At 52.1% G+C, this 19,635-nt stretch overlaps 4 protein-coding genes across 4 annotated transcripts; 2 read left to right on the top strand and 2 right to left on the bottom strand.

The window, feature by feature from the left end:
- Window positions 1–1,271: 1,271 nt before the first annotated feature.
- On the bottom strand, window positions 1,272–15,959 carry J4E87_009177 (uncharacterized protein; the record flags this gene model as incomplete). Its single annotated transcript, XM_049380756.1, has 1 exon — window positions 1,272–15,959. One exon carries the CDS (start codon window positions 15,957–15,959, stop codon window positions 1,272–1,274), a length of 14,688 nt encoding a protein of 4,895 aa, XP_049229600.1.
- Window positions 15,960–16,211: 252 nt separating this feature from the next.
- Window positions 16,212–16,951, top strand: J4E87_009176 (uncharacterized protein; the record flags this gene model as incomplete). The annotated part of the gene is made up of 2 exons (XM_049380755.1): window positions 16,212–16,427; window positions 16,616–16,951. 2 exons carry the CDS (start codon window positions 16,212–16,214, stop codon window positions 16,949–16,951), a joined length of 552 nt encoding a protein of 183 aa, XP_049229599.1.
- A 387-nt stretch (window positions 16,952–17,338) lies between these two features.
- Window positions 17,339–18,049, bottom strand: J4E87_009175 (uncharacterized protein; the record flags this gene model as incomplete). The annotated part of the gene is made up of 1 exon (XM_049380754.1): window positions 17,339–18,049. One exon carries the CDS (start codon window positions 18,047–18,049, stop codon window positions 17,339–17,341), a length of 711 nt encoding a protein of 236 aa, XP_049229598.1.
- A 374-nt stretch (window positions 18,050–18,423) lies between these two features.
- J4E87_009174 (uncharacterized protein) lies at window positions 18,424–19,326 on the top strand (the record flags this gene model as incomplete). The annotated part of the gene is made up of 1 exon (XM_049380753.1): window positions 18,424–19,326. The coding sequence occupies one exon, from the start codon at window positions 18,424–18,426 to the stop codon at window positions 19,324–19,326; it is 903 nt and encodes a 300-aa protein (XP_049229597.1).
- Between the last annotated feature and the right edge of the window lie 309 nt (window positions 19,327–19,635).

Below are 19,635 nucleotides of genomic sequence, written 5' to 3'. Positions count from 1 at the left end.
GCGTCGCGCCCATGTGTATGTAGTGAGCGGCAGTCCATGTGAATACCTAGGTAATTGTAACTCAAATTCGAGATAGTAACACGTAACGAAGACGATAGATTCACGCTCGTGGATGATTACGCCCTGAACTTCTCAATTTTGGAGCATCTTTACTATGCGCGGTGAGCAGATTTCATGCCAGATTGGTGGTCATACGACTAGATTCTACGTGCATTGATTTGCTTTCTGGTCGTTACATCAACGTGGCTATCTACGCAGCATCTACAAGGTAATGTCTACACTAGAGCGGAACGCGTTCGCGGGCGTTGCAACGAAGCAAGCAGCCGGTATTCCACTCCTACAACATACTTTGCGAAACGATAACGCCAAGGTTCATGGCCCATTTCAGAAGCAAGCGAACATGGAAGTTTGGCTTGACAATGTGATGATGCATGGACACAATAAGAAGACGAAGGACCCTAACACGAACGATGAGTCAACAGATGATGTTTGGGCTAGCGCTAGGTTACAGCCCATCATAAAGGAAAAGAAGTCAGAGGAGCCCTGGAAGAATGAGATTAGTCAGTGCTAGACACTGTCTAGTGGGCAAGGAGCATGAGATGCTAAAGAAGTAGTGGAGAAGTCAAGCAGTTCGTTCTGTGGTGCTCAAAATCAATAAAAAATGCGTAGATGAAAAGATTATCTCGTCCGGAAATAACGTGGTTCTTGACCAATGGGTGTCCTTGAGGTAGGCACTTCACTCTGACGACAAGCGGCCTTGACATAATTTCCAAGTATTGAAGCAAACATGACCAGCATTGCTTGTCGATCCTCAGCTTCGGCATGACTCTTTGCGAGGTTACGAGACTGTGAGAAGGCTTGAGTACATGCTAATCAATCCTTAAGGCGTCCACTCGGCGGTGAGAATTGCCTGTCATCCCACCCTGTTTCACCCCACTCGAGCAAGACATCGAGCGGATGACTCCGTCTCTTACCTCTCGCAATCAAGAATTTCTTGGCATGTTTTTCCATGTGCACTTTGTAGCTAGTTGTAATGAGTGGCTGTTGGTTGGATCATCCCAACCTTGCATACAATACAGCTAATGAGCGAATGTGAATTCAAACTACTAAGAAAGAGACTTAAGAGCACTTCAAACATTGAGTGGACAAAACTTTTGAACTGCTAACTACCGTTCCCTAATTAAAACGCCATTTCCTTGACTGCAAATGCAGCCAGATTAAACCGACCACCCACAAGTGCAAATACACATACATAGGATGTAAGTACCTATTTAAGCACTCCCCGCAACTTCACCGAACCACTGCCTCAGTGCCCCAGCCAATACGCCCGGTAACTCCCTCACATCCCTCACAACGAGATAGTACCTGAACGGGAACTGCTCCATGTACTTGTATCTCACAATTTTGCCCTCAGGCGTGAACACAGCAGACTGTAAATCCAGGATAGAAGTCTTGGCTTGATCCTTCACTGGCACAGGTGGCTGAGCACCAAGGTTGTCAGATGGCACAGGTGTTGATACCGACGGAGCGGTACCAGAGCTATCGATGATGATGAAGACGATCATCACACGCTCTTCTTGCGCTTTGCGAACGAGACGTTGGATTTCCGCATGATCGTCGCAGAGACCATCACTGACAATGAGCATTAATTGCCAGAGATCTTCACCCGCTGAACTCGATCCGTTCTGTCGCGCATCCTTGAATAGCTCCAAGCTCTTGTCGACCAGACCACGAACGTTGGTCTTTTTGGCGTCAAAGCCAAATTGCTCAAAGACACGTACACCGGCTTCGGAAGTGAAGGGCTTGTCAAAGTCATGCGCAACATTGACTTCGTCGCCAAAGCCTACGACGCTAACCTCGCCAACTTCTAGCATCGAAAGCGAGCGAGTAACAAGCGTAAGGGTCTTGAGTGCGAGTCCGCTGGCTCCGCTGTCGGCCATACTGCCACTGTTGTCCAATGCGATCATGACCTGGTAGCTTCTCTTGCTTGGCATGCTACGTCGCAGCCAAATCTTGTCGCGTTTATAACCTGATGCGATGTAGGGAATAATGCGCTTGAGGTTGAGTCGCTTTCCTGTGCGGAAGTCTCCGCGAAGCTTTGTAGCGAGAGTGGGTGCAAGGATAAGGCGGAGATGCTCGGTCAGCTGTTGAGAGAGCGAATTTGTCGAAGCTTCGTGCGCAAGCCAGAGGGCGCGTGCAGAAGTGGGATCTATGGTATTTGGATCGAGGTGCGTGAGCGAGAGCTGGGCTTCGATGTTATCAGCAGACGACGTCGTAGACGAGACATCATCTTTGAGCGATACAGCATCGGCCATGTCTTCATCTTCTTGATCGGAAAAAGGTCGTGGTTCGCCGACGAAAGCCTGAGGCTGGCCTTCCATCGCATTCGACTGCGGCTGCTGAGCTTCTTGGTCTTGGTCTTGTTGCTGCTCAGGCTCCTCCATATCAAGATCTTCATCGGCACCAGTCCTCTCTTCGTCTTTGTCATCGGGGCGGGATGGCAGCTTGTCCTCCTCTTCATTCATTGGCAGAGCCATATCGTGATCCAACGTCTTCGCTTGATCCTCAGTTGCGGTGCCCAATGCTTGCGTATCGGCTCGCTGTTCTTCGTCACCAACGTGCTCAAAGTCCGCATCAGCCATGTCGATCTCTTTATCGATTTGCTGAGCTTGAGTCTCATCCATTTCTTTGGCGTCTTGAATCTGCTTCTGCTGGTTGTACCACTTCTCGAGCACATCGCCCAGTTTCTTGAAAGACTGCGCCTCACGAGATTCCTCAGGTTGGTCTCCCTGTCCTCCAGCATCTGGCGCCGCATTTTGCCCAAGTTGACCGTCCTCAGTTGTCGGTGCTTGTTGCTGTTCAGCTGATTCGCCTTCCTGGCCTTCGTCTTGGTTTGCAGCACTGGCAGATGTTTGATCATTCTTGTTCGTGTGAGCTTCTTCATTGGCTTCTGTACCCGCGCCGGCTTCGGCATTAGGATCAGCATGATCGGTGTCTTTCTGCTCGCGAGCCTCATCGTCCGGCATGTTTTCATCTGGAAGAGGAACAGCATCGTCATCGTCCATCGGCTCATCACCCTCGTCTTCTTGTCCTTCTTCTGGCTGTTCCTCATTTCCAACATGACCGGCTGTTTCTTTTTCCTCTTCGTCTTCCTGCTCTGGGCCGACATCTTCGTCCATGGTATCTGGCAGTGCTGGATCGACTTCTGGCTGCATGTCTTCTTCTGGCAGATCATCTCCCATGTCCATGTCACCAAGATCATCATCTTCCTTGCCTTCGTCATCTTGACCGTCCATGTTCAAGTCTTCTGGCAGTTCCAGTGTCTCTTCCTCTTTCGCATGCGGATCCATCTGCTCTTTCTCGCCAACGCCAACGTTCTCATCCTGCTCCTCGCCTTCCGTCTCCATTTCCTCGTCTTCCTCGCCCTCCTGATTATCGTCCTTCTCGTCTTTCTCGTCTTTCTTTTCGTCCTCGCCACTCTTTTCCTTTTCCTTTTGCTCGGAAGCAACTTGCTCGTCTTGATCTTCAGTTCCCACATCTTCATTGCCTTCTTTGTCCTTCGCGTCGTCTTCCTTGCCACCATCGTCCCACATCTTCTCGTCAACAGCACTCGGGCCGAGGTCGTCGACACTGCCAACCTCACTTTGTGCATCATCATCTCCTTCCTCGCCAGACTCCTCGCCCTTATCTTCTTTCTCTCCCATCTCTTCCGTCTCACCTTCCATCTCTTGCTCGCCCATATCGACAGCATCTTCTTGTTCTTCAATACTGCCCTCACGTTCACCCTTCTGCTCCTGTGCCAGATCCTCGAGGTCTTCATCGTCTTCAATATCTTTGGAGATGTCTTCGGCACCTTCACCTTCGCCGAGGCCAGTTCCAGATTCAAGCTTATCGTCCTTGCCCTTCTGGGGATCGTTAGATTTCTCGGGAGGTTGACAGAAACCTTCCGTGCCAATCTGGATGAATGACTTCGACAGACGATGCAGTAAATTCGCAGTCGTTGCATGAAGCGCATCAAAGCGATTAACAATGTACTTGTGCGTCGCCACATACTGATGTAAGATTGGCTTTACGCATGCAAACAAAGCGACGATGACTTGCAGATTGGCATCTTCGTGTAGGTAATGCATCCTTTCGAGGAGCGTTTGTAGGGCTTCGCTGATTTGAGGAGAATGCAAGCCGACAAGCGCAGCGGCGAGTGCTTGTTCCTCCTTGAGGAGCCAGGACGTATCGTCGGTCGAGGTCGGTATGTCTGCCATGGCGGCCTCCACATCTTGCATTGAACCAAGGACAAGATCCAGAGAAGCGAGTACGTCTTGAGCATAAGACTCAACTGTTATGCGAATATCGATTAGAGATCTGACAGGATCGGCAGCGGGATACGAGAAAATGAATGGTTCAAGGTGCAGAAGCACTGTCTTTGCCATGTCGTTGTTGTTGACGGAGGCGTTGAACGCCCGCTGAAGATCGGACAAGAAGGTTTTGACGGTGTTGTTGGCTTCTTGACGATCGATGGACTGGACTTTGAATGGGAGCTTCGGCGACTGGTCGTATGCATCGGCAAGGTTTGTAGCAGTACTGGTCCAACTGCGCATTTCATGAATCAACGTATCGAGCTCACTTGTCCTCCCGAGCCTAGCCTGAGCAGTCACCACATCGGCGGCGGTCTTGATCATAGCAGCAAGCCACCGAAGTTGCGGCTGTACAAAGCCTGAGACATCCACATGGTCGGAAACTAATGTAGCTTGACCGGGCGCCAACTGGCAGATGCTATCAACGAGTGACACAGGTGCTTTGATCTGTTCAAGACTGAGCGTAGCCTTGCTCAGCACACTGCGCTGTCGGATACAGGCATTTAGCAGGCCCTCTAAGTAGCCAATGCTTCTTGCTACGTCGTTTGGAGTCAGGTCACCAGAATGTTCTCTGGTAACCGCGCGAACCTGAGGCATGAGGTTGAGTGCTTTATGGAGGTAGTATTCAGCGGAACGTCCGGTCATGTTACCTCCCTTGACCAATGGAATAGTAGAGAGTATTGTCGAAAGCTCATCTTGCTTTGCTAGCGTGTCCACGCTTAGATTCGAGTTAATACCCATCCGCCGCAGCTCCTTCATCGTATCGGCGTAGAGCTTGCGCTTCTGGGTCTTGAGGTGTTGTACGGAAGTTTTGTTCTCTTCCGTGAGCGTCGTGGGTGTCGCCTTTTGCAACTCAAGTATAGAGCTTGAGATCTCAGCAATGAACTCGGTGATGTACGATGTACCGTCGACAGTATCGGGCTTTGGTGTTGTGAGATCGCGCATCATCGAGACTGTGATAGCAAGATTCTTGAAGCGAGCAGGCCTCTCATCCCAGCCTGGAATGCTCGTTGCACAAAGCTGGAGTCCTTCGTAGCTGGCAGCAGTACTAGCAGTCTCCAAAGAGACGTCTTGTAGCAGGTGATCTCCATCAGGGAAGCCAGCGCCCATAATCCCAGACACAGGCCGACTGAGCAGTGCCCTAAATCTGCGGACTAATTTAGTCAACTTGCGATGATTGGCTTTTGCACTCTGCTTTAGGACCTCAATGTTGGTGTCTTTCCAGCTTGCAAGCTTGATTACATCGGTCATCTGCTTCTCTAGAGTTTGACGACCCTTGGTAAGAGCGTCATACACGGGCTTCTCAAGGCGCGAATAGTAGGCGAGGAAATTGTCGAGTGCATCGTGTACAATCTTGAAAGTGCCAAGGTCTTGCATGCGCATGCTTGTATGTTGGCAAAGCTGTCTTAGAAGCTTTATGCGCTGCTCGAAATGTCCAAGCGTTGTCGACTCAAAGAATCCCTCCAGCGTTTTGAGCAGATTCTTGACGTGTGTACGTAGACTCTTCTCATCTTCGCTGCACTCTGATGCGGCAATGATGGTCTCATATGCCACGAAGAACCAACTCTTCGCGTCGTCGCGATACTTCTCCTTTTCCATGTCGAAGAGTCGTGCCCAAGTGGTGAGCTCAAGCTCTCTCCAGCTGACGAGGAGATTGGTGAGATCATCGTAAAGGTTGGCCGTGCTATACTCTTTGCTGGCAACTCTCTGCCATTCGTGCATATATGCATAAAGTTTCTCAGCCTTCGTGATGAACTTGGCCACAGGATCAACATGTCGAAACTCGAGTGTTTCGTCGCATGTGCGCAGAACCTCCGAGAGAGTGGCATGTTCTGGCCAGATATTACGAATCTGGCGGTAGCGCGTCTGGATACGATGGATGAGCGTGATGAGACGCTTGGCCTCTGACAGATTAGGGTCAAAGTAGAAGTTATAGGTTCTCGCTGTGCCAATAGTCGACAGTGCGTTGACCTTCTTCTCAAGCACCAGGTATATGGTTGGCAAAGCATCTTCGTGTTTGCTATTGAAGCCCTTACCACCCGATATGCGGTTCACTTCAGTCGCACACCACTCTAACAATGATTTGATAGAATCTGAGGCATCCCGGTCTCCGCCAAAGAGTTCGGCATGAATGTTGGCGAGTCGGACCGCATGATCCCGTGAGTTAGATGATAGTCGAGCTGAACTGACTACTTCTCCCTGATCTTCGTCATAGTCCGGAAACAAAGTTGGGTCCTCTTCGTCTGCGTCGTCGTCCAGCCCACGGTACGTATACAAGCTGGAGTTTTGGGCCTCTTTCTCTTGGTCTTGGAGTAGCTTAGTCTTCCAGTCGACGTAGAAGCTAGCAAACAAGTCATGAATCAGGGCTCTAGCTGGTGATGTCGTCATGGCCGCGGGATCGGTTTTTATGAGTGTGAGCAAAGAGTAAAGGGTATGCCACCTTATATCGATAGCGTGTTCGCGCTGCCGTAAGCTCTCGTGCATGGACTGCAATGTCAATTCTGCCTTCTCCATTGGCTGAGTCCGCCCGAAGAATGGCGTTCTCGATGACATGTATGCTAAACTTCTGCTGACACTGCTTTCGACCCTCTTCTCTTCTTCTCTCCGGCCTATAGTGAGGCCAATTTGTAGGCAAGAGAGGAAGCCTACTGCTATGTCTGTGATGTCGTCGTATTCCCGATATCCTTCGGTGAGTCTTTGTGTGATGCGAAGGATGTTTTGCTGCAAGGTGAGATCACGAGCAGCTTCGTGGACGGACATTGTTCCGTTCAAGAGAGGCTGTGTAGTACTCAGTAGATTTGTGAATTCGCCCTGTAGATCGTCGAGCTCGGAGATAACGGGGCGGACGATAGCCGGGACAGGCGGCTCTTGACCCATAGCATTGACCGCCTCTTCGATCCGACGGATGCGGAAACTTGTCGCTTCTCCAGTGAAATCGATTTGAAACTGTCTCAAAGTGCTGAGGGCATGCGAAAGAGAACTCTTCTCTGCGTTGAACATATCGCGTTCGATCATAGGCCGTAGCGCGGGATCGTGCGGGTAGTTTGGGACATACAGCCGCAAGCCTAAAAGGCCTAAGTGAGTCCACGCTGCAGCGTCAATATGAGAACCAGACAATGGATTGCAGTGTGCGATCCCGTCCTCTAGAGCCACTCGATAGGAATTCGGGATGTCCGCATCCGGAGATATTGCGACTGAGCCTCCAATCGCCGACCCCATAATCATACTAGAGTGCGATGCGATAATCTCGTGGTAGATGTCCTTGTAGATCATGTCTAACGCAGTCACCTGGCCCTGCGTTATGTGACAAGCGTCTAGTGACAGCTGTTGGGAGAGAACCTGTAATTCCGTTTCGAATCGGTCGAGCTGTGCTAGCTGTACTTCATCGACAGCGTGGAGCTTTGCGAATATGGCAGTGTGGAATCGGCCTTGTAGTACCATAGCGTTTGCTGATTTGCGCGTCAAACCAAGATGGCGATACAGTCTTGTGAACTGTTTCGATCCATGCTCAGATCGCTCGAATGCAAGATTCATGAGTTTCGTCGCTCGCCTGGCGAACAGGGCTGACCGTGCCCGCGTGGCGACAACAGCTGAGGTCAGACCTGATTGTCTGCTCGTATCGATGTCGTGGCGTGTTATGTCTAGGAACTGACAGAGCCCTTCAAACTCGTCTTCGAAGTATGGAGTAATGAGCATATTATCTTCCCCGATTGTCTGCTCAAGGTCATAGATGGCCGCACTCAGACCCGCGATGAGTCCTTTGGCATCAACTTGGTTCTTTCGAACGAGCGTGAGGGAACTTGCAACCCTTTCGCGTAATTGTATCATCTCATCTACGTGCAAGGTTGACTGCCACATGATCGCATCGAGCCGGTCGGCTAAGCTTTCGAGCTCCAGAACAGCGCCCAGCTGAGAATGAGTTGTCGGTGTAGACGGTTTGAATACTCGCCAGATGTGTTCCATGCCCAGGCCAGTGGTTAACTGAACGTCAGATCCAAATGCAATCATCTGCTTAGCGAGTGTAGTACTCAGGGTTCGTGAGAGAGAACCCGACTCTTCGGTCATGGCAGGAGTTGCGGATGTTAACATCTTAAGATAAGTCTGGAACGTGGCGCGATCGAACGTGGACGCCGTGGTGAGTCCGTGGAAAGCCCAGAATAAGGTTCTCAATGGCTTCAGGAAAGCAACGTCACGATGGTGAGTTTGTTGAACTGTCGCCGAAAGGCCATCCACAACTTTGACAAGACCCTGCCAGTACGCATGGAGGAACGCCGGCAACCTTTGCTTTTCTTTGCGTCTTTCAAAACGAGCGGATGGAAGATCCTGGATAGCGTGTTGCATCTTGTGAAGGTCTAGCATGATCTCATACATCGACGCACTCCAGATGCTCGTTGCATTCGATCTTTCGGTACGGCTCAGAAACAGCTCGTTACCTAGAGGATGATAAGGGCGAAGTCTCATTGACTCATCATCATCAAGCAGCTTGTAAACCGCTGAGATGTGCGTTGCCCACGTGCTTTGCAAGAATTGAGCATGTTGTGATATACGGTGCTCGAGACTTCCTTGAGCCTCTGCGGATAATAGTTGCGTGGTAGAATGGCCGTTGGCTCCGTTGAGTTCGACAAAAGAACTTGACACGAGACCTTGCCGGGCCTGCTTAGTGAAACTTGCCAACAGACTAGAATCTTGGAGTCCCAGATGCTCGAAGCGGTACTCCAATGTTGTTGGCAAATTCTCTTCTTGTTCTTGGAATTGGCGATACCGATACATGACGGAATCAAGTGGATACTGCACGACCGGTCGATCGTCTTTAGAAGCTTCATCGCCAGCCTCCAACAGACATATCTCAACGGCTCTGTTTCGCATCGCTCTTGACAGCTCGCCATACTTGGAATCCATTGTCATGAATACTCGGAAATTTGGATGAGGGCGTACGATGCGTGCTTCTCCATCGTCTGTAGAGTGTTCGTTGATCGAAAGGTAGCCGTTAGGCTCGAGTAGCGAGTTGAGTCGATCTAGAACAGCGCTTGAGCATAGATTTGCATTATCAAGAACAAGCCAGTTCCCTTCTTCGAGCGAGCGAATGAGAATGCCGTCGACCCATTGGAAACGCGCGCCGTCGATTTGTTGGCTTGAAGCTTGCAGTGATGATTGCAGCTTTTGAGCCAGCTCCGTTGCTTCGGGGCTCAGCCCCGAAAGCAAATCAAGGAAGTGCTCGACATTACTGTTGCCATGTACCAAAGACCCAGCCTGAAGTAGTTCCAACATCTGAAGATGGATGGCTAAGGGCTGCATGCTGGTCGCAATATGTCTTCGGACGAGCTGTTCCGCCTGGTGTAGACATTGATGCACCTCCCTTGTCGGATCCAACTGTTCATATCCGCCAACGAGGTCCATAGCATCGACATCAGCATTCATAGAGAAGGTGATTAGGTCTGCGCCGACGTAGCCTGCCAGCTGGCTGATCATAGTAGTCTTACCAGAGCCGGGTGGGCCCACGACGATTATCGGCCAATTCTGCTTCACACTGACCAGAAGAGCTTCCATTGGTCCCAGCCGCGAGGTCCGAAGGGTCGACATGGCATCCGCACGTGCAACTGAAGTGTCGCGCGGTAATAGACCGAGGCCAACTTGTACTGTCATAGCGCTCAAGCTGTGAAAGAGACTTATGCGAGGTTCGTGAACCCCATACTGGTTCTCAAACAGCTTGAGAAGTCGAATGCGATCGCCCTCTGTGCGGAAACGCTGGGTGAATATAGTGTCCAGGAAATCCCGCGCTGAACCCGGGAAATCTGATGAAGTGAGAAGTTGCAGCCAGCGCAGTGTGTCGCGTAGATTAAACTCCCAAGGTGCGCCAAGATTACCAAATGCGCGACGGCTGACAACCTGCTCGTCCAGGTCTGCCACGAATCGGATAAGTTTTGCGACTTCTTGCTGATCGATTCCAGGGAATACCTTGTTACAGATGAGCGTCAGGTCTTCTGGGCGGAATATGTCGGCATATACGACGGTGAATCGGTTGACGAAGGAAGCTGGCAAACCCTTACGGCCACCGCCCTGGTGATGCGGATTCTGGGCTGCGAAGACTCTAAAATCTTGATGTTTGTGAAAGGTCTGGTCCAACTCAGATATGTAAACTTCGCCGCGGTGATCAAGGACCGCGTTGAGGCCTTCAAGTACTGACTGGGAGGCCAGGTTCATCTCGTCAAGGAGTACCCAATCGCCATTCTTCATTGCTTTGAGGAATGGAGCGTCACGCCAAGCGAATGTACCGGCGGCTCCCCCTTCGACAGGCACGTCCGATCCGAATAAGTCCATCAGATCTGTCTGCTCAGATAGATTGAGACGTGTCAAAGGTTTGCCAATCGATCTGGCTAAGGCAGTGACTAGCGTGGTTTTACCTACACCGGGGTTTCCTTCCAACAGGATTGGTTTTGGAAGTTGTAGTGCGCGAACTATCCGCATCGCGTTGGAGCGAGTGGTGGGTGCTTCAAGCGCAAAGTTGGACGCCTGCGAGGCTACCGACGAGAACTTGGGGATGGAGAAAGAGCCTAATCGGAAAGAATGCTCCGTATTTGAGATGTCAATGGCGGCGAAGTACATAGGTGCGACATCTTGACCCAATAGCTTGCTCAGGTGATGTAGACATGTCCTCTTCTCATCATCGATAGTGGATGCAGAAATAGCAAGTAGACCTGCCGGGTTGGCACCAAGTGTGTCAATGAAAACCATGGCCGCACCGTGGGTAACTCCAAATATAGGATCGCCGTGTTTCGAGTCGTTGACGAAAGACACCCATGCTAAAGTATCACGGACAGATATTGAAGAAGCAACAGAGGTGTTGTACTTGTCATTGAACCATTGTGAGAACGAGACAATAGCTTCAGCATACTGAATCAAGCTTGGTCTCAGCTTCGATCGCACAATCTCGAGGATGTCGTCGAGGTCGGACATTGCTGGAACCCAGATCTCTGTGAAGCGGTTTCGAAGGGCTGGCGAGAGCTCCTTCTTACCGTAGTCTCCACCTGGGTTCATAGTAGCAAGAAACTGGAACCCATCGCTAGCTGTAATCATGGAGTCCACCGGACCTTTCTCTGCCAGCAGAAGGGAACGCGAAGGCTCGAGAACGCTGTTCAGGCGCTCAAGCACTGAGTCATCAGCTAGCGAGATCTCGTCCAGAAGAAAATAGTGGCCTTGCTTCATTGCGTACACCAAGCTACCATCCGCCCATTCAAACAAGGCACTTGCCTTAGCTCGACTGAATTGTATAGATTGGCGAAGCTCATCAGTGATTGCACTGGGTGAGTCATTAGTGATGTTGTCGTAAAGCGTCATAAGCTCTTCGAAACCCAGCGAGCCAGGGTCACCCTGAAGGCGTTCGCCCAGAGTCTCATGGAGTGCTTCAAGCACTTGCTCTCTTACTGATTCCTCAATAGCGGCCCGGTTTCTGATCGGTCGTTGCGCACCAATCAAGTCTCCAGTTTCAGTGTTCTGGTGAGCATTGACGATGTGGAGTCGGTTGTTGAATTGCTCTGCGAGTAATTGGCAGACAGTCGTTTTTCCGCAACCAGTCTCTCCGATAAGTAGAACCGGTTCATTGTTTCGGATAGCATGTGCAACAAGAACCGATAAGCGACGCATGGCGCGGGTCCAAACGATATCAGTGGTGACCATAGCCATACCATTGCCAAGCCCTTCGATGTTCGATAGGCTGTCAGATCTGAACAGTCGCTCTTCGTCTATCGTCACCCTCGGGCCCTTTTCGCTCATCACGGTCTCTAGAATCTTCTTGACGGCGACTCGCTCATCCTCTTTGCGCACGCGTTCAGCAAGAAGCATGTAACCGTTGTTGGCTAGGTCTTGGATTGTGTCTGCTTTGCGCTGAGCCCATCTGAATAGGTCTCGTAGTGTCGCAAAACTCTTCTGCTCAAAGATACGGTTCTCCTGTCGAAGTGTGGAAAGCTCCCGATATACCTTGACAATCCGCTTGCACCATGTTTCCGGAATCATGGTACGGCGATGTAGAATCTCCGTCAACTCTTCTACCGGTATGTCGTCGAAGTGTAGCTCCAGGAAACGATTACGGAAAGCTCTTGAAAGCACCTTACGTCCTCCGTAGAGACCAGCCGGGTTCTGTGTGGCGAAGAGCATGAAGTCTTCGTGTGGCCGGACGACCTCTTGTGTTTCTGGAATGAGTAGCTCTCGGTTGTCATCGAGCAGGCGATTCAAAGCTTCGAGAACATCTGTAGGCGCCAGATTGAGTTCGTCCAAAACGATCCAGTGGCCCTCACGTAGAGCTCGTACTAATATACCCTCTTGGAATGTGAGCTTTCCGTCAAGTCCGGAGATGTACGACCCTAGGTACTCTTGCAAGTCGGTGTGCTCATGGTTGTTGATGCGAACGAACTTGTTCCCTGATCGCTTGGCTAGGTACTCAATCATACTTGTCTTACCGGATGAGGTAGGGCCTTGGATCAACACTGGGTACTTTCGTGTGGAAGCAGCTCGAATGAGGTTGTCCATGTTGCGCTGAACAAAGGGGGTGATGATGTAGTGCGATTGCTCCTCCACATCATGCACACCCTGTCGGAGCCAGTAATGGCCCTGTCTGACGTAGCCTCGACCATCTGATGGTTGCTGAAGTGGCTTTCCGAGCTCAGCCTTTACGGAAGTCTTTTGCGGGAAAAGATGCTTGGTAATAAGCGGAGCGATCAGGTCTTCTGAAGCCTTGCCTAGGAAAGTCAAGAAACTCATGTGAAACCCTTCATACAGAGCCCGACGGAGAGTACAGAGCGGCGCAATATCCCTGGCGTATGACAACGTCCGTGTCAAAGTTCGCAGGCTGAAGTGGGCTTTTTGATCTGCACCATCGACGAGCATGTTCGCTTTCGCAAGTTTTTGAATCTCAAGGTACAGAGTAGTGACATCGCGTGCTATGCGCACGATTGCTGGATCTGTTCCGTCTCCGCCGAGATATTTCTCCACGATGTTGCGCAAGCTCTTTTCGTCACCGTCTGGACTCTCGACGTATAGCTCAGTGAATCGCGATCGGATGCCCGGTGGGAGGTCCTTCTTGCCTACATCGGTGGCCGGATTCATCGCAGCGAACACTCTGAAATTGGGATGTGCGACCACACGTTCGACATTGCCAGTCTCGGTCAGGAGTATCGATGGGTTCCCATCTGGGCCGCCGCCCAAAAGATCAGTAAGCGCCTCTAGTGTGTCCGAAGACGCCAAGTTGATCTCATCAAGCAATACCCAATCGCCATTCCTAACTGCCTTGACGATATTGCCTTCCAGGAAAGAAAAGGCAAACGCTTCCGAGCCACTAGCAAGCTGCGCCTCCAAGTCGTGCAGATCAGCTGCAAATTTCTCCCATCTTGCTGTCGGGAAGTTGGCAGGTAGCGAGTCCATCTTTCGCTTCTTTTTAGGCTGACCACCATCAGGATCCGGAGATGACGTTTGCGATTCGTGTGATTTCCTGGCTGCATCAACCATCTTCAGAGCCTCGCGCCACAGTGAACAAACGCGCTTCCAATCGCCCTTCGCAACACGTTTTCCGAGCATTTCGATGAATCGCAAGTTCTTCTTTCGTGAGAAGGTGGTATCGAAGATTTCATCAAATTCGTCCTTGAGTGGAATGACAAGGCTGCGTACATTGACAGGCTTGAAGCCACCCAGCAGATCGCCGCTCTCGCTTTGTTGTGACAAGTTGAAGGCTACGAGCTTGCGACCAAGCTGCTCAGCCAGATACTGGATGCAGGTTGTCTTTCCAGTGCCCGTCTCACCCACTAAAAGAAGCGGTTCTTGACGATCGACTGCTACGGCCACCTTCTCAAGCAGGCGTAGGGTGTAGTCATTGGTTGAAAATGGCCGTGCTGAACCCGATTTCTTAGAAGACTTATGCTTAGACAATCGCGCTCGTCCAATCTGAATAGTGCCGGATGATGTAGTCTTGGAAGGCACCTGAAGCTTGACTTCGCGGTTCCTTAACAAGTGGTCTCTGCGCTGAGGGTCGATGTGTAACTCTTCTGCCACACAGGCCATGACCTTCGAACGCGCGCCTTCGGTACGCAGACTTCCCGCAAAGCAATCGAATGCCTCCATGAATATGTCGTCCTTTTGCGCGTTGCTGAATGATGCAGCCTGTCCAAGAAGTACCGCGATCCGGTCGCACCACTTGAGTAAGTCTCGTGGTGTCATGGCTCGAAGTGATGTACCATTCTCGGATGAGAATTTGGGATCTGAGTACAGGTCCAATAGCCGTGCATAGACCTCCATGATGCTGGAAAGATGCTTCTGCAACGCAGGATACTTTGCGTGTATCACCTGACGGAACTCCTCTAGATGAGGCATCTGCACTGTGACAGATTTCCAGAATCGATGGCCAATCATGTTCTGACGGGGTATGATCTCCTGGCCTCTTGGGTTAAGGGTGCTTCGCATAGTGGCGATGATGCGGAACCCACGCGCTGCTCGTATGGTCTCTCCTCTGCTGGGTATGAGTAGTTCACCGCGTTCTATGAGGGGTAGCAGCGTGCTGATAACCTCGTTTGGCGCCCGATCGAGATCCTCGATGAAGATCCACCGGCCTTCCCGAACAGCGGTAGTGAGTACTCCTGCGCGCCAGCTAAAGGTTCCCGGCTTAGCTCCGGTAGTGTACATTCCAATCAGTAGCTTTGCGTCACTTTGTTCGTTCAAATGAAGGGTAACCATTCCGTCGAGCTTGTTGAGCTGCCATGCGAGATGACGCGTAAGAAGAGTCTTGCCCGAGCCCGCGAGGCCCGTGAGTAGGATAGGGCTGGACCCAAGAAGTCCATGAGCGATCTTCTTTAGGTTCTCCTCTGTGGTGGCTGTCGAGACGAGCTGGGCAGGCCTCTCTTGGGATGGGCTTCCGTCCAACCGAGGCAGTAGAACACCATTGACGTTGACTGTATACGGCGATAGGTCCTGATATAAAGCGTTCGCGTACGTGTCTATCCCGGAAATCTCCTGGCCAATCTTGCTCTGTAGATGTTTCCACCTCTTCTCTTCCCAAAGCGACAAAAAGCGGTAGTCGATGTGCTGACCTTCCCATGGCCCCTCGATCTCCTCCTCTCCAAGGAATCGCTTGATCATTTCTTGGGTCGCAAAATCCGCCGTATGCGCGTATAAACAAAGCGTCCGTATGGCCAGGTACCGTACAACGCGACTCGTGTGCTGAGACAGGCGCTCCAAAGCAAGCGGTCGTACATAGTTAGTGAAGTTCTTGCAGTCGTAACTGACGAGTCGGAATGTTCCAAGAAGAACTTCGACAAGATCAACATCACTGGTAGCGCTCATGATTTCGATCGATGATATCGATCCGATGATTGGAGAATCAGATGTATGGGCCAGAAATCGTTCCACGTGCTCCGCGAGGTGAGGCGCAAGTGGTAGTAATCGCCCAAAGGCCGCCACTTTCGCGTCGGTCTTTGAGCCAGACTGTACCCACCGCGCGCATAGCTCTGTGAGGAGACTTCCATGCTGAACAAGAATGTCGTCTGTGGATTCGGGCTTCAAGGCTTCCGTGGCAAGCGTGTTGATGTCGACCATTTTACCGGACTTGCGGGTATTGATTCGTTCCATTTCTGCAAGGGTGGGGTTGTGATAGGACTTCGGGGCGCCTCCCCATAGTTTCGACGCTTCAGTATGTCCGGGAGGTGGTGTTGTGGCGGTGATGTCTGAAGGCCTCGAAGTTCTCTAACTTTTTTGCGGGTCTGGGAACGCGCCAAGACGCCAACCCAATTAGTCGTAATCCGCTCCGCAAAATCTCATGATGGCAGGCACGCCCGCAACGTACAATCATCACCATCGATTCACGCCTTCCCCTCCAGCACAATGGCAGCACCGGCATCCCGCGCGCTCAGGCGCTGTATCTGCACCGCGAAGCAGTCCGCATACGTACGACCGACCGTTGGAGCCACACAGCAGAGGATACAGCGGAGATGGCAGTCAGATGCGGCAGCTCCCACAAATCCAAAGATTGCGACGATCGTGGATCAGATTAGTCAATTGACTCTGTTGGAGACTGCAGACTTGGTATCGACGTTAAAGGTACGGTGACATGCTACGGGGGTGGGACGGCGACCATCGGAAGCCTGTAGTGGCACGCATACAATATGTAGAGCATGCCCGTCTTCACACCTGCATTGTGTTTAAGGGAGACAGGCCTGGCTTTAAACCGTTTCGCCACCGATGATAGATGCAGCGACGTTCAGGTTGTCCCACTAACACTTCGCCAGACTCGTCTGAACATACCCGACATGCCTATGGGAGGATTTGTCGCTGGTCCCGGAGGAGGTGCAGGTCCCGCGGCCGCAGCCCCCGTCGAGGAAGAAGAGGCCGCGCCCGCCGCTCAAGAGAAGACACTTTTCAACCTCAAGCTCGAGAAATTCGACGCCGGCGCGAAACCCAAGGTGATCAAGGAGATCAAGGCCATGTTAGGCTTGAGTTTGGTGGACAGCAAGAAGTTCGTTGAGGGAGCACCGAAGATGATGAAGGAGGGTGTGCCAAAGGAGGAGGCGGAGAAGATTGTCGAGACGCTCAAGGCGCTGGGTGCTACAGTTGTCATGGAGTAGGGGCATGCTATAAGCGGCGAAGAGCAGGATCTGGGAGAGAAGGACGAATACTGTATCATAGCATTACGTTTGGGCGTGTACAGATATGTTTGGAATGACCATGGATGTATACAGTTTACTCAGAATTCCAACAACAATGTGGGCGTCATGAGACAAGCCCGTGGTATCTCTGCCCCAACGCCTAGGCCATGCCGTGGCAATGTCTGTCGCTCCCAATCAACGCCGTAAATGCAGATCAGCTACCGCCTGCCCACCATGCCAGGAACCATTTCCGACTGACACGGTCTTGGAACTTTGGCTACCCTCATCTTCGCTTGCCTGTTCCTCGTTCGCAGCAGCTCTGGCCGCTTCCCATGCCTCAATTTTCTCTCGGTCTTTGTCAGGATTCTATCCGAACTCAATAACCTTCCTCCTCTCCTCGGCATCTTCCCTCGCGGTAACGTAGTCGTCCTCGTTGATGTCGCTGGCCTCATCCCATAGCTTCTCCAGCTCCTCGTAGCCGTCTCCTGGCACCGCCCAGATACTCTCCCGCAACCTCTTGTGTCTCTCCCTGTCCTCCTCAATCCTCTGTTCAATCTGACGTTTGTCCATTCTTTGCCCTCCATTCCGACCGGCAGAAGCCGGAAAGCTGTCTTTGGGGTCGGAGGTATCTGTCGCCATGAAGGGATGCGCGACTTCTCTCGACTTCAGTACGGCCTCGAGTTCTTGGACAGTCTCCTTCATGAGGATGGACAGGTTCTCAAGCGTCTTGAGGACTTTGCGAACGACGCGGATGTTGGCGCCTTCTTCGCCTACGACGCATTCTACAACAGCCAGTATGTCTCTCTGCAACATGCGGACGTAGCCCATTGCGCTCGCATCGCCCGAGTTGTTGTCCCTGACGGCGTATTCGCAGAGGCATTCGATGAAGAACATGATGTTCGCGCGGGTGTTCATGTTGGTGCGTTCGAGTTGCTCGAGGATGCAGGAGTGGAGGTCTTCGTCCATTTCACGGTTCTTCAACGCGTAGAGAGCGGCCTTTTGGAGCGACGTGTGGGATGCGCTGAGGTGGGAGAGCAGCGTCGTGAAGCGTTGACGGACCTCGAACGGGTCGGCCATGGTGGAGCTCGGGCTTGCGCACGTCTTTGGCTACTATGGGCCCGGCGGTAGTCTTGGTGGTCTGGACGGCAAGGTCGTGTGGAGCGTCAGGCGGAGAGCTTGGGGAGGTGCGCGCATATCGTCGGCCATGGCCATAGCTCAAGATTTCTCCAAGCCAACCTTGGAACGTGGGGAAGGCGCCGATCTCGCGCTCCCGAAACGCAGCAGCCCTCGTCCTTCGCGTTTGCCCAACAGTGCCCACCAAGACGCCCACGGCACTCATCCACCATGGCGACCACACAAGAAGCCAAGCCTCTCACGCTGACTGTCCTCGGCTCTGGCACGTCGTCTGGCCCACCCCCCAACCACAGCCATCGCTAACAAGCCCAGGAACCATGGGCATCGCGATAATGGGCGGCGTCATGGCCTCGCTCGCCTCTGCCAGGACGAGAGCCTCGCTCGATCCCGCCTCTGCCTCTGCCTCTAAAGACGTGCCTAACCTCTCCAACTTCATCGCCTGCGACCAATGGGCCCCCGCCGAACAAAACGTCCGCAAAGCCCTCGGCCACTACAACTTCCCCCTGCAGACGCTCACCAACCAGAACCTCAAGGGCGTGCAGGAAGCTGACATCGTACTGCTGAGCTGCAAGCCACATGGCTTCAAGACGATTCTGGGCGAGGAGGGCGTTGGGGAGGCGCTGAAGGGGAAGGTGCTGGTCAGCATCCTGGCAGGCGTGACGCGGGAGCAGATTGAAGCTTTCCTGTATCCCCATGGGCCGGCGAAGACAGAAAACGCTTGTCGCGTGGTGAGGGTCATGCCCAACACTGCGTCTTTCGTAGGAGAGTCCATGTCTGTGATCCAGACTTCGGACCCACCCCTCAGTGAGGCGCAGTACAAGCTCGTTGAGTTCGTCTTCAGCTCCATCGGTCGCGTTACGAACCTCCCTCCTGCGAACATGGATGCCGCGACCGCGCTGTGTGGCTCGGGTCCAGCTTTTTTCGCACTGATACTGGAGGCGGCGGCCGATGGTGCGGTTGCCATGGGCCTACCAAGAGCAGAGGCACAGATGATGGCTGCGCAGACCATGAGGGGAACCACTGGGCTCGTGCTAAACGGCGAGCATCCAGCGGTGCTGAAGGACAAAGTCTCAACGCCTGGTGGTTGCACCATCGGTGGGCTCATGTCTCTCGAGGAAGATGGCGTCAGGGGCGCCGTCGCAAAGGCAATTAGGGAAGCGACTGTCGTCGCATCGAGATTGGGTGGTGAGCAGAAGGAGTTTGTAAACCACAGGCGGTAAATATGTCGAAGCTTCAAACCCTGTGACGGCTTCGTCCCAACATCCCAGATTTCACAGAATAAACGATACCACAATTCCACAACGTATCCATCTCCGGACAAGAATTCTTAATTATCGTACCTAAGCCTACGCTGATTACTGCGTATACAGCATACATGTTCGTCCATATCTTCTGACTCATGTCTCAAAGGGTATAATACAGATAAGTAGAGAAAGGACCTCAGGTCTCCCCCAGCAGTTCCCCCAGATTGAGCATGTCACTGTCTCGTAGCCATATCGTGCCTTGTCATAGCCCAAAAGACCCGTCTG

This window comes from Alternaria ethzedia, assembly GCF_023757985.1.
Source record: "Alternaria ethzedia strain BMP 0044 chromosome Unknown scaffold_32, whole genome shotgun sequence".
Taxonomy (NCBI): Eukaryota; Fungi; Ascomycota; class Dothideomycetes; order Pleosporales; family Pleosporaceae; genus Alternaria; species Alternaria ethzedia.
The sequence above is the reverse complement of the archived record's forward strand: the minus strand, read 5'-3'. Positions and strand labels throughout refer to the sequence as shown.